This window comes from Engystomops pustulosus, chromosome 1 (assembly GCF_040894005.1).
Source record: "Engystomops pustulosus chromosome 1, aEngPut4.maternal, whole genome shotgun sequence".
In the NCBI taxonomy this organism is placed as follows: domain Eukaryota; kingdom Metazoa; phylum Chordata; class Amphibia; order Anura; family Leptodactylidae; genus Engystomops; species Engystomops pustulosus.
The window spans coordinates 276,922,372-276,940,761 of record NC_092411.1 but is presented as its reverse complement, the minus strand read 5'-3'; the positions used below and the strand labels follow the sequence as shown (position 1 = coordinate 276,940,761).

The 18,390-nt window shown below is 45.5% G+C and overlaps 1 protein-coding gene across 1 annotated transcript; it reads left to right on the top strand.

Annotated features, from left to right (window-relative positions):
- Window positions 1-6,353: 6,353 nt before the first annotated feature.
- On the top strand, window positions 6,354-18,390 carry LOC140126795 (uncharacterized). The gene is made up of 5 exons (XM_072146696.1): window positions 6,354-6,411; window positions 7,573-7,850; window positions 9,920-10,016; window positions 11,414-11,494; window positions 17,906-18,390. The coding sequence occupies exons 1-5, from the start codon at window positions 6,354-6,356 to the stop codon at window positions 18,217-18,219; spliced, it is 828 nt and encodes a 275-aa protein (XP_072002797.1). The 3' UTR covers window positions 18,220-18,390.

Genomic DNA, 18,390 nt, shown 5'->3' with positions numbered 1-18,390 from the left:
GGAATCGAGGGGGTGCCCCATTTCCCAATCAAGGACTGTGCCCAGAGAATAGACTCTATCTACGCTAGAGCTCTCTGCGAGACTTATAGTCATTATCCTTTTATAGAGAAAAAAGACTCTAATTAATACTATAATTACTACTACAAGCATTTAGTTCTTCAGGGAAAAAAGACTAATACTATTATTACTGCTACAAATAATATTGTTATGTAATGTTAATGAACATTTTAAAAGCTATGTTCCCATTGTGCTAATATGTGAGATTACACTACTATAGTAATGTTTACTATCTATACTTAATTGCACTAACCTTGTACTAGGCCTTTAAGCAATGCGGACAGACAATATCGGAGCATCTCTACATCTGTATCTTATATCAAATCAAGACCACAAGCTTACATCTAAAACCTGAGCTCAGTATTAGTGGGGCCTCTGTCTTTAGGGGACCGAGGGTGTCTAAGTAGTCACACCTAGATGTCATAAGCTAGGATCTTTCTATGTGTATATGATTGACACATAGCTAAAGTGCCTACAGGCAAATTTTCAAATCTTGGTGCAAGGAGTAGATTACAGGACATGACACCCCAGCCTTACCTAAGAATACAGTTGGTTTGATGGCGATTAGCAACTAAACGTATGTGTAATGTATTATGTATAGGCTGATACCAATCTGGACCTGCAAACCAGGACCAAGGGCACCATGTGTCCCGAGTGACCCTGCGATCCATGTTGCGGATCGCGGGAGCACCCATGCTCCAATATGTGCGGTCCAGTTCCGCAACTTACCTCGGGTTCCTGGCTGCTGTTACTGGCTCCTTGCTCCTGGCTCTGGTCCCGTCTGGCGGCGCTCCTGCTCGCGGACTAGGCCGCGAACGTCCCCGCTCACTAGGGCGCGCGCGCCCGACTCTTCAGGAATTTAAAAGGCCAGTGTCCTCCTTATTGGCGCTGGCATTCCCAGCTCTGCTATATAGCCTGGCAACTCCCAGCATCCCCTGCCGGATCTTCAGGTCATTCTGCTGAAGAGAAAGCCTCCTGAGCATTTCCAGATGCCTCCGAGTTTCCTAAGTGTTTCCAGATGCCTTCGTTATTCCTGTGGTGTTCCCGCGGTGTTCCCATGTTCCTGTGGTGTTCCCGTGTTCCTGTGGCAGTCCTGTAATCCTGTGGCGGTCCTGTAATCCTGTGCCGGTCCGGTATCCTGTGGCGGTCCGGTATCCCAGTGGTCTTCCTGAGGTCCTACCAGCCGTCCTTCCGAGGTCCTACCAGCCGTCCTTCCGAGGTCTTGCCAGAGTTTCCTGAGCGTTTTCAGACGCCTTTGTGATTCCTGTGGTGTTCCCATGTTCCTGTGGTGTTCCTGTGTTCCTGTGGTGTTCCCGTGGTGTTCCCGTGTTCCTGTGGTGGTCCTGTAATCCTGTGGCAATCCTGTAATCCTGTGGCAGTCCTGTAATCCCTGTGGCGGTCCGGTATCCCAGTGGTTTTTCTGAGGTCCTGCCAGTTGTCCTTCTGAGGTCCTGCCAGCCATCCTTCCGAGGTCCTGCCAGCCATCCTTCTGAGGTCCTGCCAGCTGTCCTTCTGAGGTCCAGCCAGCCCGAGGTCCTGCCAGCCCAAGGTCCTGCCAGCCCGAGGTCCTGCCAACCTGAGGTCCTGCCAGCCCGAGGTCCTGCCATCCTGAGGTCCTGCCATCCCGAGGTCCTGCCTTCCCGTGTTCCTGGCTTCCCGTGGTCCTTCCTTCCTGTGGTCCTGCCTTCCCATGTTCGTGCCTACCCTGTGTCCCTACTTTGGCTGCCACCGTAGGCCTAGTTGCACCCGTGGAGCGACCTGGCGGGTCCCAGCCGCAGCAAGACCATCCTGCTTTGTGGCGGGCTCTGGTGAAGTCCAGGAGTCCACTTAGCTCCCGGGTTGCAGCTAGCATCATTATTCCCCGCGGTGGTCCAGGGAGTCCACAGCCTTTCACCTCAGACACACTTCCCGCACCCCAGTGCGTGACACCGTATACCTTTAAAGATACAGTATATACTCGAGTATAAACCGACCCGAGTATAAGCCGAGACCCCTAATTTCAACACAAAAAAATGGGAAAACCTATTGACTCGAGTATAAGCCGAGGGTGGAAAATGCATTGGTTACAGCCTCCCAGTATATAGTCTGCCAGCCCCTGTAGCATACAGCCTGCCCAACCCCTGTAGCATACAGCCTGCCCAGCCCCTGTAGTAGGAAAAAAAATAACACTGTACTCATCTTTCCGACGTCCCCCATAGGTCCTCTTCTGTCTCAGACTGTCTCAGACAGAAGAGGACCTATGGGTGACGTCAGAAAGGTGAGTTTTGTCTTTATGTTTTTAGTTGACTCGAGTATAAGCCGAGTTAGGGTTTTTGAGCAACAATTTTTGTGCTGAAAAACTAGGCTTATACTCGAGTATATAAGTATATATATATTTAATATATTACACTTCTTTATGTACTGTATATAACATTGCTGTATGCACCTGTATATATTACACTGCTATATGCACCTGTGAACATCTGGATGATTTGCATATTTCCTGTATGACGTGGTCTCTCAGACTATTTCCCTGGAGATTTCATGTGATATAAATAAGACATGAAACCAATGATCTGTGTGTGTGAGCGTCCAGAACAATGAAGATGGTTTCCCTGAGATCTCTGCTCTGTGCGCTGTATCTTTACATACAAGGTAATGTCCAGGGAGGTTTATACTATGTGGATAGAGGAGAAGACATAGGACATCCCTGTATACATGTAGTAAGAGGAGAAGGCTCACATTTCTATCATTGTCACCATTATCTCTTCTCTTTCTCACCCAAGTTTCCTGTGGAGAGATTGTGATGACCCAGGACCCAGAATATGTGTCCGTGTCCCCCGGAGATACAGTCACCATCTCATGTACATCCAGTGAGAGTCTATTCCACCCTAGTGTGAATTATCATACATTAAACTGGTACCAACAGAAACCAGGAAAACCTCCAAAACTAATTATACGTAAGGTCAGTGAACGACCATCAGGAATCCCAGAAAAATTTCAAGGATCTGGAGCCACAACTAAATTCACGCTGACAATTAAAGGATTTACAGAGGAAGATGCAGCAGATTATTACTGTCAGCAGTGGAGGAGCCGGCCTCTCACACAGTGATACAGAGCCGTACAAATACCTCCTTCCCCATTCACTTACCTTCTAAACATTAACAACATCTTCTGTAGATGTTGCAGCCTTTGACCCAAACCATGGATCGTCTGGAAGTGCAGTATGAAAAATGGAAAAAAAAATTATTTTAAACAAAGGCAAGTTAAAAATTTCTGCAACAAATCTATTTCCTCCACTGTTATGATCAGTTATATCGTTAGTAAACCAAATCCAAAGGTAGAGACCCAACATGTCTTACGTCTTTTGGCTGTAAGCCTTAGTCATTGCCTGCAATTCTTTATAACTAACAGGTAAATCACATGAAGAAATGTTCCTGGTGAAATTAAAAACCTAGAAAGAAAAGTACAAAAAAATACAAAACTCGTGCTGTTACTGAAAAACACATTGTACCATAGATTACAGATGTGTAAACATATGGTATCAGAGGTGACAAGTATAATAGTACAGGATCACAAAAAAGGAACGTGTAGAACTGTCAGAATTTGGGATCAGTGTATCCAGAGATGCAAGGTCAAGTCCAATGCGGGGTCAGCAACGGGCGGTCAGGCAGATGGGAACGGGAACACAGGAGCGCACAGGAATAGACAGGAACAGGAACACAGGAACCAGGAACACACAGGAGCATGAGAACTGGAACGCAGGAACACGGGAACACACAGGAGCATGGGAACAGGAACACAGAAACTCAGGAGCAGGAACACACAGGAACGCAGGAATATTGCAGGAGAGCTTTCTCTAAGGTGTAGGCACATAGATTCGGCAGGGAGTGTAGGAAGAGGCAGGCTTAAATAATTTTCTGAAAATGGCCAGCACCAATTAACGGCGCGATGGCCCTTTAAACTTACTGAAGGCAGCGCACGCCCACCCTAGGAGGCGGGGCCGCACACGGCACGCTACTGGAGATGGCGCTGGATCGTGGCAATGTGAGTTTATGAACATGTTGTGAGGCTAAATGCAGTATAAATGGCAACTATAGACCTTGGGGCACATTTACTTACATGCCGATGGAGTTTAACCTAAGTGCATTGTCCGACCTCAATGTACTGTGTCGTTCGATTTCCTACTTCTGTCACTTCCCCGCTCAGGTCCGCCGGAGTTCACCTTCTTCTTGCCGTTGTATGTCATTGGTTGCAACACAATGTTAAATCCCGCGCTCAGTCCGAATCAGTCGGATCGCCCGCCCCCCGAATTCTGTTGCATGAAAAGCCAGAGCAATTGCTCCACAATTCGATCGCTTGCGACACAATCCCCAGTTAAATACCCGTCACAGTGGTGCAAATCCCGAAGATTTCTAAAATCCAACGAAAGTGCGATCCGCGGACCCTTAGTAAATAAGCCCCCATATGTTGTAGCTCCTATAGGGGTTGCCCAAGGGTATAAACAATCCTTGGGTGGCCGGGACAGGGTGGGTTTAAAAATAAGCAAACATGTACCTCCGCGGTTCCTCTCGGCCTTCAGCGATGTGATTTCTCCGGTCTGTGCCCCATGTAAACAAACAGGAGCTGCGCTCAGCTTCCAGCCGGTAGGGTGGGCCGGCCGTAAGCTGAACACAGCGCGGCTTTCGTGTCCATTTGTTTAAATTGGGCACGGATCGGAGAGATTGCAGCGCTTAATGCCTGGAGGGTGCCGTGAAATAAGTACATGTTTATTTTTTTTTAACCCACCCTATCCCGGCCACCCATCGCACAACCCCTTTTATGTCCTGACTTAATGATGCAAAAGGTATATGACTAGAATATAGACTGACAAGTTGTCTACTTTAAGGGAATCTGTCATAAAGAGGGTAATTTTTACATGATGACAGTTTTCAATAGGCTCTGGCATTTTGATTTCGAAAATGCCTTTGTCGTGATTTGTCCACTGCCTTTTAGTAGTTTCTTTAACATTGCCTGCTCCCTTGGGGTGATATTTCAAATGGCACGAGTCTTCTATTCCTCAATCCCTCTTCTCGTCCGTGTAGCTTTTCGGTTGGCAGGCAGGACGTCTTTACATAATATTTCTAAATAGTGCAGGGACTCCTGTCCATTGCACTTTGTGGGATCGGGCCACCACATGGCCTATTGGCAGAGCGCTCACTCCTGTAAGATTTATTAGTGTCACACAAAGGAAAGTTTTGTCTTTTTTCTGCCAGGCTTTACAGACATTACAGGCAGTTTCATCGTGCACTCATTTTTATTTTCAACAAGTTAAAATTATGGGGGGAAGTTTTTCTGGGGAAAATTCTAAAGCCAGTATCCAAAATATCTGATTACTCTTTGTCCTGGTGCAAAATCGCAAGATTATTGCATATAATGTTACTCACCTGTGTCAGGCCCAGAAGTTGTGGATCCTCTGAACCACTGCAGACGATGACACAAGCCAGTACCTGGGACCGGAGTCTAAATGGCACCCGGATTTCACCAGAGCCCACCGCAAAGCAACAGGTCAGGGCAGGCGGCAAAGGAGCAAAGTCAGAAACAGAACCAAGGTCACAACGGAAATTCTCAGAAACAGAGCAAGGCATCAAAACAGCTTTCTCCAAGGCTCAAGGCACAAAGATCCAGCAAAGCAGGAAGGAAGGTGCTGGATTTTTAAAGGCGCTGGCCCTTTAAATTTCCTGAAGATGCCGCGCACACCCTAGGTGACGGGAATGCACGTGTGTGGAGCTCGGCCGTAGAGCCGGAATGGGGAGAGATGAGTTGCGCTGGCGCCGCGCCTGCGAGCCCTGAGAGACAATGGTGAGCCTGTGACCCCGCGGGACCACCCGTGACAACCTGGTTAAATTATTTACTATTGGTGGCTATAAGTGTGACCCCTTTCTGTTTACTTTCGGTAGACCAATTGTTATCTTGAAGATCAGATTACTGAATAGTTTTACATCAAAGTTAAATAGAGATTCAGTATATTCTTGTATCAAGTTGCACTGCTGTTTGGGATTTTGTCTGAACTCTGTCCACTCTGGCTGCCTTCATTGAATTCCATTAGACCTATCTGTCTCCTGCTGACTTTGTTCTGGGCAGCAGATGATTAACCTTGCTGTGATGGACACATGCTTTCACCCCTCACATTCCTCCTCTTCCAGTTTAGTTTTCCTATGTCAGGCTTCTGGGGTAGTAAACCCCCTGGACCACCTTGGATGATGACACAAGCCGACACCTGGGACCGGAGTCTAAGTGGTACCTGGTCTTCACCAGCAGGTTGGTCTTACTGCGGCATGGTGCCACCAGGTCGTTCCACAGGCGAGACTTGTCTGGGTGGCAGCCAAGGTCGAGGTACAGAATCACTAGGCAGTCTCGTGGTGGGGGACAGGCAGATAGGCAGCTAAGGAGCAAAGTCAAGGTCAGGTCTGGAGTCCCAACGGAAGGTCATAACAGAGGAAACGATAATAGAGTGAAGTTCAAAGATCCAGCGGGGAATGCTGGGAGAAGCCAGCTTTTCAAGAATCCTGGAACTGGCCAGCACGAATCAGTGTTGCGCTGGCCCTTTAAATCTGTGAGTGCCGGCGTGCGGGTGCCCTAGAGAGCGGGTATGCGCGCGCTGGGCAGCCGGGTCGGGAACAGGAACGTGCAGAGGTAAGAGATGCCTGGGCCGGGATGCCGCCACGGATCGCAGGGGCACCCGTGATACCTTGGATGTAAGGGGACCAATTGTAGATCAATTTTATGATATATCTTAAGATTATTGGTTGTCCACTTTCCAGAGCTTGTTAAAAATATTTGTTAGAGGTTGGTAGAATTTTCCATATTTCTATATTCTGGATCATCTGATCATTACCTGTTTTTTGACCGTCCACTTTCCAGAGCTTGTTAAAAATCTTTGTTAGAGGTTGGTAGAATTTTCTAAACTTCTATATTCTGGATCATCTGACTATTACCTGTTTTTTGACCATCCATTTGTCTCTTAATTCTGTACTGCATTGTTCTTTTTGTTTTGACCTATATTCTTTTGTGTTAGTTTGTCCTGTTTTTGTCTCAGTATTTTCATTTTGGCACAAGAAGGGAACGGAAGTCCTGATAAAATTCCCCCAATGAGCTGTCCCAAGTCCTTGATAACAATGTAACATTTGTATCTCATAAAACACCTACTACTGGAATAAAACTTTCCACTAGTTTGTTTAGTAGTGATGCTAGTCACATAGAAGAACTGTTATCCACAGTAAGATTCTATCTCCATAGTATCTGAAAGCCCTATTGTCTATTTGTCCTCTCCATGAAAATATCACATCTAACATCACAAGCCATAGACACAAACAGGTTGTCAGCAGGATATTCAGGATTACATAACAAGTTTATTGATTTGAAGCTAAAGTGGATATTTAACCCCTTAAATAAAAGGCTCATCATATGTTTGCCGACATAGAAACTTTCTACTTTTGAATTACTGGGGGGAGATTTATTATGCCTCCCGCCTGCATGCCACTTTTGGCGTGTCAGGACAGGAAGGGGCCGGGCAGAGGTTTAAATTCCGCAGTCTGCGATGGCTTCTTGGAGATAGAGACCCGTTCCGTCAGAGACTGCAAGTAGGTATTCAGTACGGAGCCAGAGTTAGCCCTCGCTGGAAACGGTGGGAGGCCGATGGCCAGCACGATGAACATTTCAAAGGCCTTAAGGAATTAAGTTGCTTCTCCCAGGGGGAGCAGTCGTGGTCTCGCCATGATGCAAGCTTCCTAGTCTCTCCACGTGGCACGGTGGATCTTCTCTCCTATGTCGAGGTAGAGCAGAAAGTCCTCCCACCAGGGGGTGGAGCTTGGGTACTCTCCGCCAGGAGCTGTGGCGGGCTCAATTTTCTCTTGCGCCACAGAGTCCTTGTGCAGGATTTGCACCATTTGGGCAGGGGACGGAGCTTAGCCAGCAGCCTGGATTTCCCGTCAGTGAGGATTTTGGCGGGCTGTAATTCCTTGCTGCGCCCCACAGTCTTCCAGAAGTTAACACTTTGGGCGCTGCAGTGCCGGATGTAGCAGTGCTGGCACAGTTCTTTTGCAGGGATTAACCTCGTGGGTGGTGGAGCAGCATGTGGCGATAAAATAACACAGTCTATCTTGTAGACCACAATCACTGGTCTATTTGTGCTGCCACTTGCGTCACAATATCCTATTTGTGACGCCACTTGCAACATTCCCCACTGGGGCTTAGCCTTTTCTTGGGGCCTGGAGGCAGCCGGGGCCCAGATACCAGAGTGGAAGACTAGTGCAGCCTAGGGCACGCTGTGGTCATGGTGCTTGGTATGGAGACCGGGTGGTATTTGCAAGAAAAATGGAGGGAGGGGCTGATGTACTGGTTCTCCCTGGGGCAACCTCTGAATGTCTGTAGAATTAATCCCTGGGTAATGTATGGGGAAGCCCGTGGTGGTAGACAGCCATATCCAGGGATAAGACAGAGGCAACGTTGTGCAAATCAGCTTACAGTTCTTTATTGAACAGAAGATAGCAGGCAACAGGCCAAAACGACCAAACAGCAGATTTGGATTCTGGTACTGGAGCTGTCATGGAGAGTGGTCCTCAGAAATAGTATGCCAGCCTGATAGTAGATGCAGGCTGGGAGAGTTGAGGTGTAGCTGTGTCCAAACTGTGGATGCTGCAGCTCTTGATTAGAGTCTCCTGACTGGGATTGGTATCTGTGACAACACTGAAGGTGTGCTCCACACTGTATTCTCACTCTGAGATTAGACCAGCTAAGACCAGCGGTTTTATACTCCCCCTGGTCAGGCGGTAGCAGCTCTCCAATCACACTCCAGTTTACAATACAGCCACATAATTGGATAACCACTTACACCTATTTAACTGTTCTTCTGGCATTATCCTCTGGGTGAGTTGCGCAGGCTCACCGGATGGATCCTGACAGAGAGAGGGCGCTGTTCGCAACTACCACCTTGCCTATACATCGGCAGGGGTGTTGCATGTTGTTTAAGTGTTTTCTTTTTTGAGCAGTGTATATATTCAGGTTATCATGTCAAGCTAAATTATATCCTTTTCTCCATGTGCTCCATCACAAGATTTGGAATACCTTCATCCATGCCTTAGAAGGAAGAACACAGGGAGGAGAGAGCAGGTTGAAGCCAAAACAAAGGAGGAGCTCAGCTTAAAAAAAAAGAATGTAAAACAAAGAAACGTCTTCTAACATGTGACCAGACGCTGGCAGACTGCAAAGACGTTCTCATTAAGGTAAACTGTTTTTATAGAATTATCTCATCCATCTATAACTTCTGCAAAGTCGTTTGGCCTCACTAACAGTTCTCCACACAAGAAGAATGGACTTTTATGTTATTTCTCTTTGATGTGATCTAATTTAACAAATACTGATGTACCAAAGGGTTTTTTCTCATAGCAGTTGACAGTAGACGTGGTGTTTGCTCTGGTTACATCATACAGCAAAAGATTACAGTCCCTGCTGTGGTCCTTAGCTTCTCCTGTGTTCTCGGCCCACTCCTCACGCAGTCCATGGACTGTCCGGCTCCATCTGGTCTCTTCCTCCTCTTTATCCCATGACAGCTCTCAGCCTCTCTTATGGTTCTCTGACTATAACACTGCTCTGTCCTCTGCATCAGCGTCACTAGGTCAGTCAATCTTTTGCCCTAAGCCCGGAATCTCTCCTGACAGGGCGACACTGGTCATGTTGTAGGGCATCTTTCCCACTCTCATCCCTATTTTTACGGACACATATCGTGATGATGAATGTAGTGCAGCACAGAGGCGAAAGCTCCACTACATAGACCAGGCTCATGTGTACAGCGCGGCCATGAGCTGCAGGATATGACTTCCCCACATGACGTCTCCTGCTTCAGGATCCTCCCTACAGCAGCCTGGAGCAGGAGGTGCAATGTGGTGAGATCAAACCAAGTCCTGCAGACGGAGGAGAAGAGCAGAATCGGGGGGAGAGAGGTGAGTATGTGTGTTTGTTTTATTAATTATTCAGTGTGTGTATAGGGGTCTGGGGGCATTCCTAATGTGATTTTTGAGTATAAGGGAAGGGCCTATTACTAAGTCTGGGGGCTATTACTGTGTGTGGGGCTATTACTAAGCATTAGGGGAGGGGCCTTTTACTAAGTGTGTGGGCTTTTACTAAGTGTGGGAGGCTATTACAAATTGTGAGGGGAGGGGCATATAATTAAGTGTGTGGGAGCTATTACTAAATGTGTGGTGGCTATTACTAGGTATGTGGGGGGCTAATACTAAATTTGTGGGGTCTTTTACTTACTATGTGTGGGCTGTTACTGTGCGGAGCCTATAACTGTGTGGTAGCTATCACTAAATGTGTGGGGGGTATCACTAAGTGTGTAAGGGCTATTACTGTTTGTGGGGTCCATTACTGAGCGTTTAGGGGCGATTATTGAGTGTATGGTGGGCTATTACCAAATGTGTGGTGGGCTATCACTAAGTGTGTTGGGGCTGTTACTAAGTCAGTAATAACACTATTACTGTGTTGGGGGCTATTACTAAGTGTGCAGGGGCTATTATTGAGTATATGGTGTGAGGGCTATTATTGAGTATATGGTGTTAGGGCTATTATTGAATATATGGTGTGAGGGCTATTATTGAGTATATGGTGGGCTATTACTAACTGTGTGGGGCTATAACTAAATGCATGGGGGGGAGGGGTATTACTAAGAGTGTGTGGCACAATGTGGGGACATTATTAAATGTGAGAGTCACAAGTGAGGGATTTAAATTGCAAATTTATGAGCCAAACCCCTCAAAAAACAACAAATACAACAACAACATACATAGACTCACTTGTTGAATTCCAAAACTCCAATGGAATTAAACATAGACGACCAAGTCAAAGACATATTGTAATGATAAATTGTTTTTTTGTAAATAATGTTTCATCCTTCACCTCATTTCCTTACATGATACACACATCGTAGCTTCAATTGTATCATAAAAGATGAAGAATAAAGTATGAAAATACTTTCAACATGGTGCTGGATGAACCTTTATTTCCCCAAAAAACCTTTGTGGATACCCTGGAGTCTGGCCAGGACATTACCCAGGAGACACTGCTGTGGAATCAGGAGGGGGGTAAGCTCCTATGGATTTACAACTAACTTGTAATAATAAATTGCCCCCAGCGAGTTCATGGCCACTGGTGGGACGGCCATGGTTTTGGAAAGATAAGCTCTGCTGATAGATGATATTAGGGGCAGATTCATACTGAGATCCACTGGTTTCATAAATGGAGCCTTGTTGATGTATACGCATGAGATTGGTGTCATATAAACCTATAGATTATGGATTGCTTGTCTGCAGAACTATGTGTAACTTTGTTATTGCCATAGGAAGACTCGGATACTTTAAGGAATCCATGTACCAAGATAAGATGAAACTTTTGCTGCTCCTCTGCTTCCTATGTTCGGAAGGTAAGAATCATTTTATGTATGTCCAACATTACAAATATTACCACTACCTACCTAATGTTGTGTATAACTTCCTTATGTTACTTAAATAGCTCTGACTAAGCTCTACCAAGAGATAACCCCACCAAAAGGCAGTGTGGTGCCTCAGTGGTTAGCACTACAGTCTTGCAGTGCTGGGATCCTGGGTTCAAGTCCCATCCAGGTCAACATCTGCAAAGAGTATATATGTTCTCTCCATGTTTCCATGGGTTTCCTCCAAAACATACTGGTAGGTTGATTAGATTGTGAGCCCCATTGGGGACAGGGACTGATTTCGCTAGTGCTGTGTAATCTGTGTGCGCTATATAAATAAAGGAATTATTTTTATTATAAGCTCTGAAAATTCAGAGATAAAAGTCCCTGATTGGTAGATATACCGTATATACTCGTTTATAAGCCAAGTTTTTCAGCACAAAAAATGTGCTTAGTAGCCCTACCTCTGCTTATACACTTCCATACTGACACTCCACTCCTCTTCCTTCTTATCTTCCCTCATAGCAGAGCCGCCAGGAGATGTGTCCATGCGCGCTGGTGGGAAGAGCATATGGACGCGTATCTGCCCACTCTGGTACGAGGAAAGAGAAAAAGGAAGTGGAGCCGCGGGGAGAGTTAGAAGATCAGCATGGAAGTTTATTAATGGGGGGGGGGGGCTGCAGGGCATTTCCTTATTGGGAGGGGTTCTGCAGGGCATTTCATTATTGGGGGGTTCTGCAGGGCATTTCATTATTGGGAGGGGTTCTGCAGGGCATTTCATTATTGGGGGGTTCTGCAGGGCATTTCATTATTGGGGGTTCTGCAGGGCATTTCATTATTGGGAGGGGTTCTGCAGGACATTTCATTATTGGGAGAGGTTCTGCAGGGCATTTCATTATTGGGGGGTTCTGCAGGGCATTTCATTATTGGGGGTTCTGCAGGGCATTTCATTATTGGGGGGCTCTGCAGGGCATTTCATTATTGTGGGGCTCTGCAGGGCATTTCATTATTGGGAGGGGCTCTGCAGGGCATTTCATTATTGGGGGGTTCTGCAGGGCATTTCATTATTAGAGGGCTCTGCAGGGCATTTCATTATTGGGGGGTTCTGCAGGGCATTTCATTATTGGGGGGTTCTGCAGGGCATTTCATTATTGGGAGGGGTTCTACAGGGTATTTCATTATTGGGGGTTCTGCAGGGCATTTCATTATTGGGAGGGGTTCTGCAGGGTATTTCATTATTGGGGGTTCTGCAGGGTATTTAATTATTGGGGGTTCTGCAGGGCATTTCATTATTGGGAGAGGTTCTGCAGGGCATTTCATTATTGGGAGAGGTTCTGCAGGGCATTTCATTATTGGGAGAGGTTCTGCAGGGCATTTCATTATTGGGATTGGTTCTGCAGGGCATTTCATTATTGGGAGGGGTTCTGCAGGGCATTTCATTATTGGGAGGGGTTCTGCAGGGCATTTCATTATTGGGAGGGGTTCTGCAGGGCATTTTATTTTTGGGAGGTTCTGCAGGGCATTTCATTATTGGGAGAGGTTCTGCAGGGCATTTCATTATTGGGGGGTTCTGCAGGGCATTTCATTATTGGGGGGTTCTGCAGGACATTTCATTATTGGGAGAGGTTCTGCAGGGCATTTCATTATTGGGGGGTTCTGCAGGGCATTTCATTATTGGGGGGTTCTGCAGGGCATTTCATTATTGGGAGAGGTTCTGCAGGGCATTTCATTATTGGGGGGTTCTGCAGGGCATTTCATTATTGGGAGAGGTTCTGCAGGGCATTTCATTATTGGGGGGTTCTGCAGGGCATTTCATTATTGGGGGGTTCTGCAGGACATTTCATTATTGGGGGGTTCTGCAGGGCATTTCATTATTGGGAGGGGTTCTGCAGGGCATTTCATTATTGGGAGGGGTTCTGCAGGGCATTTCATTATTGGGGGGCTCTGCAGGGCATTTCATTATTGGGAGGGGTTCTGCAGGGCATTTCATTATTGGGAGGGGTTCTGCAGGGCATTTCATTATTGGGAGGGGTTCTGCAGGGCATTTCATTATTGGGAGGGGTTCTGCGGGGCATTTAATTATTGGGAGGGGTTCTGCAGGGCATTTCATTATTGGGAGGGGTTCTGCAGGGCATTTCTTTATTGGGAGGGGTTCTGCAGGGCATTTCATTATTGGGAGGGGTTCTGCAGGGCATTTCATTTTTGGGAGGGGTTCTGCAGGGCATTTCATTATTGGGGGGTTCTGCAGGGAATTTCATTTTTGGGAGGGGTTCTGCAGGGCATTTCATTATAGGGAGGGATTCTGCAGGGCATTTCATTATTGGGAGGGGTTCTGCGGGGCATTTCATTATTGGGGGCTTCTGCAGGGCATTTCATTATTGGGGGGTTCTGCAGGGCATTTCATTATTGGGAGGGGTTCTGCAGGGCATTTCATTATTGGGAGGTTCTGCAGGGCATTTCATTATTGGGGGCTCTGCAGGGCATTTCATTATTGGGAGGGGTTCTGCAGGGCATTTCATTATTGGGAGGGGTTCTGCAGGGCATTTCATTATTGGGAGGGGTTCTGCGGGGCATTTAATTATTGGGAGGGGTTCTGCAGGGCATTTCATTATTGGGAGGGGTTCTGCAGGGCATTTCTTTATTGGGAGGGGTTCTGCAGGGCATTTCATTATTGGGAGGGGTTCTGCAGGGCATTTCATTTTTGGGAGGGGTTCTGCAGGGCATTTCATTATTGGGGGGTTCTGCAGGGAATTTCATTTTTGGGAGGGGTTCTGCAGGGCATTTCATTATAGGGAGGGATTCTGCAGGGCATTTCATTTTTGGGGGGTTCTAGAGGGCATTTTATTATTGGGAGGTTCTGCAGGGCATTTCATTATTGGGAGGGGTTCTGCAGGGCATTTCATTATTGGGAGGGGTTCTGCAGGGCATTTCCTTATTAGGGCGAGGGGTTCTGCAGGGCATTTCATTATTGGGGGTTCTGCAGGGCATTTCATTATTGGGGGGTTCTGCAGGGCATTTCATTATTGGGAGGGGTTCTGCAGGGCATTTCATTATTGGGGGTTCTGCAGGGCATTTCATTATTGGGAGGGGTTCTGCAGGGCATTTCATTATTGGGAGGGGTTCTGCAGGGCATTTCATTGTTGGGAGGGGTTCTGCAGGGCATTTCATTGTTGGGAGGGGTTCTGCAGGGCATTTCATTATTGGGGGTTCTGCAGGGCATTTCACTAATGGGTAATAGATTTTTTTTAAACAGAAAATGGGACAACTACCAAAAAAGGAATCATCTATGCAATCTCATTACATGGATCGAAACCTGAATTCGAACTTACAATAAAAAATATGACAGAAGATGATACTGCTGATTATTACTTTCAGCAGAATAAATGTATTCCTCTCACACAGTGATAAATATCCTTAAAAAACTATATATATTATATGTCTAGAAGTATTATGAAGATTTGGCCCGAAACTTTCCGCTTCTGTGTCCTCAGGACAACACGTTTATGTTATTGGGAATTTATAAATACTAAATCACATATTGTTTAAATGTATAGATTTAATATACTCCTGGTGCTGACAATGTCTTTGTCTTGTAGGCAGCTTTCCCGCATAGATTTGGACGTGGCAGCAGTGTAATCTCACTGTCATTAGTCAGAATATAACAATATCCACTTATGAAAAAGTTTGGACTACATGTATGGAACATGTGATAGGAGGATCGGATATTGTTTTTTGCTACCCGATTTTTTCCTAGACCTCTTAAGAGAAGGAAGGAGTAGAGACTCCAAAGAGGGAAGGGAGTGTAGCTTTACTGACTGCAGAGCAATGACCTTGACCAGTGATGTAGCCGCCCACTGATACTTCTTTGCATATAGTTTGCCTTTCGATACTGACAGGACGTCTGCCGTCTCCCAGATCAGAACTTATGGATAAAGATAAGAGCCCCCACTTCCATGAATCATCCATTCTTTATGCCATGTTTCAGCTAACAATGAGCTTTTCTCAAGCAACAATCAGATTATTACATTGTTAGAAGATTTGCTTCTCTGAAGAAACACCAATTTCTTTGGGTTTGGTCCGCGATGATTTTCAGGGAATTGGTATTTCCTTGTCCTCTATTAAATCATTTTTCACGAAAAGCTTCTATCCGTGCTTTGTTTTATTGATTTTTTTACAAATATTTTCATTTTCCCGTACTTGTCCCCCTCCCAAAGCTCCTGGAGGAATGAAGTAGAAAATCATGTCACTAACACACAAAGGTTTGGGTAAAGGCATGTGTGAAGGTTAATACATTGGGGCAGATTTACTTACCCGGCCCATTCGCGATCCAGCGGCGCGTTCTCTGCGCTGGATTCGGGTCCGGCCGTGATTTATTAAGGTAGTTCCTCCGCCGTCCACCAGGTGGCGTTGCTGCTCTGAAGAGCATCGGAACGCACTGGAATATACCGAGCCGGGCTGAGTGACGGTAAGTGCAATTTTCGCGACACATTTTTTTTTTTAAATGCGGCGGTTTTTCCGAATCCGTTGGGTTTTTGTTCGGCCACGCCCCCGATTTCCGTCGCGCGCATGCCAGCGCCGATGCGCCACAATCCGATCGCGTGCGCCAAAATCCCGGGGCAATTCAGGGGAAATCGGCGCAAATCGGAAATATTCGGGTAACACGTTGGGAAAACGCGAATCGGGCCCTTAGTAAATGACTCCCATTATGTTTTAAGTGTTTTAACATCTTCAGGACTCACCCCTTTTTTGTTTTTTTTGTGTTTTTGTTTTTTACTCCCCTCATTCCAAAGGCCATAACTTTTTTTTTTTTTCCATTTACGGAGACATATGAGGGCTTGTTACCTGTGGAACAAATTGTACTTTTTAGTGGAGCCATTTAATATTCCATGCTATTTACATATGAAAACAATCCAAGTGCGGTGAAATTGACAAAAAAAAAAACACATTTGCAGCATTGTATTGTCGGCTTTACCATTTCGCCAAATTTTGAGGCCAGTAACTTTTTTATGCTTCCATAGAGAACTGACCTGGAAAGGTGTCATTTTTGTGGGACGTGCTTAAGTTTTTATTTATATCAATTTTGGACCTATATGACCATTTGATCATTTCTTTATTCAAATATTTATTGATGTGATAAAAATGGAAAAAAAAGTGGTGATTCAGACATTTGGCCACTAATTTCCCTTACAGTGTTCTATATTTTCAGCCTCTCTTGGGTACTGTACCCATGACCTAAAGACCATAGACGTGGCAAACGATCGGCAAAGATAGCAATGCCCACTGCCACCTTTGTTAGGTTAATTCCCTTCACAGCGCTTAGCAGGTTAACTGCCGTACCGGGTGCCAGCACCGACTACAACGGTTAGAGGCAAGTGCCAGAAACCACAGCCCACGAGCTCTCTCCACATATCCCCCACAGCGTTATTGTACACCATGGTGCCCATATATACGGTGGTAACCTGTAATATATGTTCTACGAACAACTTTGCAAAATAAAACATTGCATTTAGGCTATTTTCTAATACAAAGGAGTAATCGATAAATATTCCTTTTCCAGGTAGTGTAGAAGGCTGTACGTTTAGCTTTGTGGGTGTCCATGAATGGAACCACAAAGTTTGGGATCCTATTCCCCAGGTCTCCCAGATCCAGGACCAGCGTCATTCTCCTCTTCATTTGAAAGAGGAGAATCTCTTCTTTCAAATGAATCTAAAATTGTGTTTCTAGGTGCCAGGGATCCAGAGATATTCAGGTTTAAAGTGAGAATTTCAGGTGCGATTTTTATATATAAAAATCACTCCCCACAGCATTTTAACAGTTAATATCTCAGTTCTCCTGAGACTTAGAAACACAGATTCATATAAAAGAGGAGACTTTCTTCTTTCATAAGAAAAAAGAAGTGAGGTTCTATGTGTTACAGAGCCATAGATACAGCCCCCTGTAGTGTACCCCCCTCCAGATTCTTAGCCGGCAGCTACAGGGAGAATTTGCTGCACACAGGAGCTGCTGCACCTCACAGATAATGGAAATATTCACTTTATATGTTACTACATTTTGGTAAGGGATAATATCAACTAATATTTATGTTTTTAACCCTCTCCTATCTAGCTATCTAAAAACATACTATCTCTCTTATTGCTTTTAATTTCCTGATAGTTTTTGTTTGCAAAAATTGACTGATACGATGAACATTTGAGCAGATCTCTGCTCTGTGCGCTGTATCTTTACATACAAGGTAATGTCCAGGGAGGTTTATACTATGTGGATAGAGGAGAAGACATAGGACATCCCTGTATACATGTAGTAAGAGGAGAAGACATAGGACATCCCTGTATACATGTAGTAAGAGGAGAAGGCTCACATTTCTATCATTGTCACCATTATCTCTTCTCTTTCTCCTCCAAGTTTCCTGTGGAGAGATTGTGATGACCCAGACTCCAGAATATGTGTCCGAGTCCCCCGGAGATACAGTCACCATCTCATGTACAGCCAGTCAAAGTGTTTCCCACCCTAGTGTGAATTATGATACATTAAACCGGGACCAAAAGAAACCAGGAAAATCTCTAAAACGAATTATCCGTAATGTCAGTGAACGACCATCAGGATTTGAAGGTTCTGGAGACACAACTAAATTCACGCTGACAATTAAAGGAACTACAGAGGAAGATCCAGCAGATTATTACTGTCAGCAGCGGAGGAGCCGGCCCCTCACACAATGATACAGAACCGTACAAATACCTCCTTCCCCATTCACTTACCTTCTAAACATTAACAACATCTTCTGTAGATGTTGCAGTGCTTGACCCAAACCATAGATCTTCTGGAAATACAGTATGAAAACTGGAAAATAAAATTATTTTAAAAAGTCCAATTAAAAATTTCTGCAACAA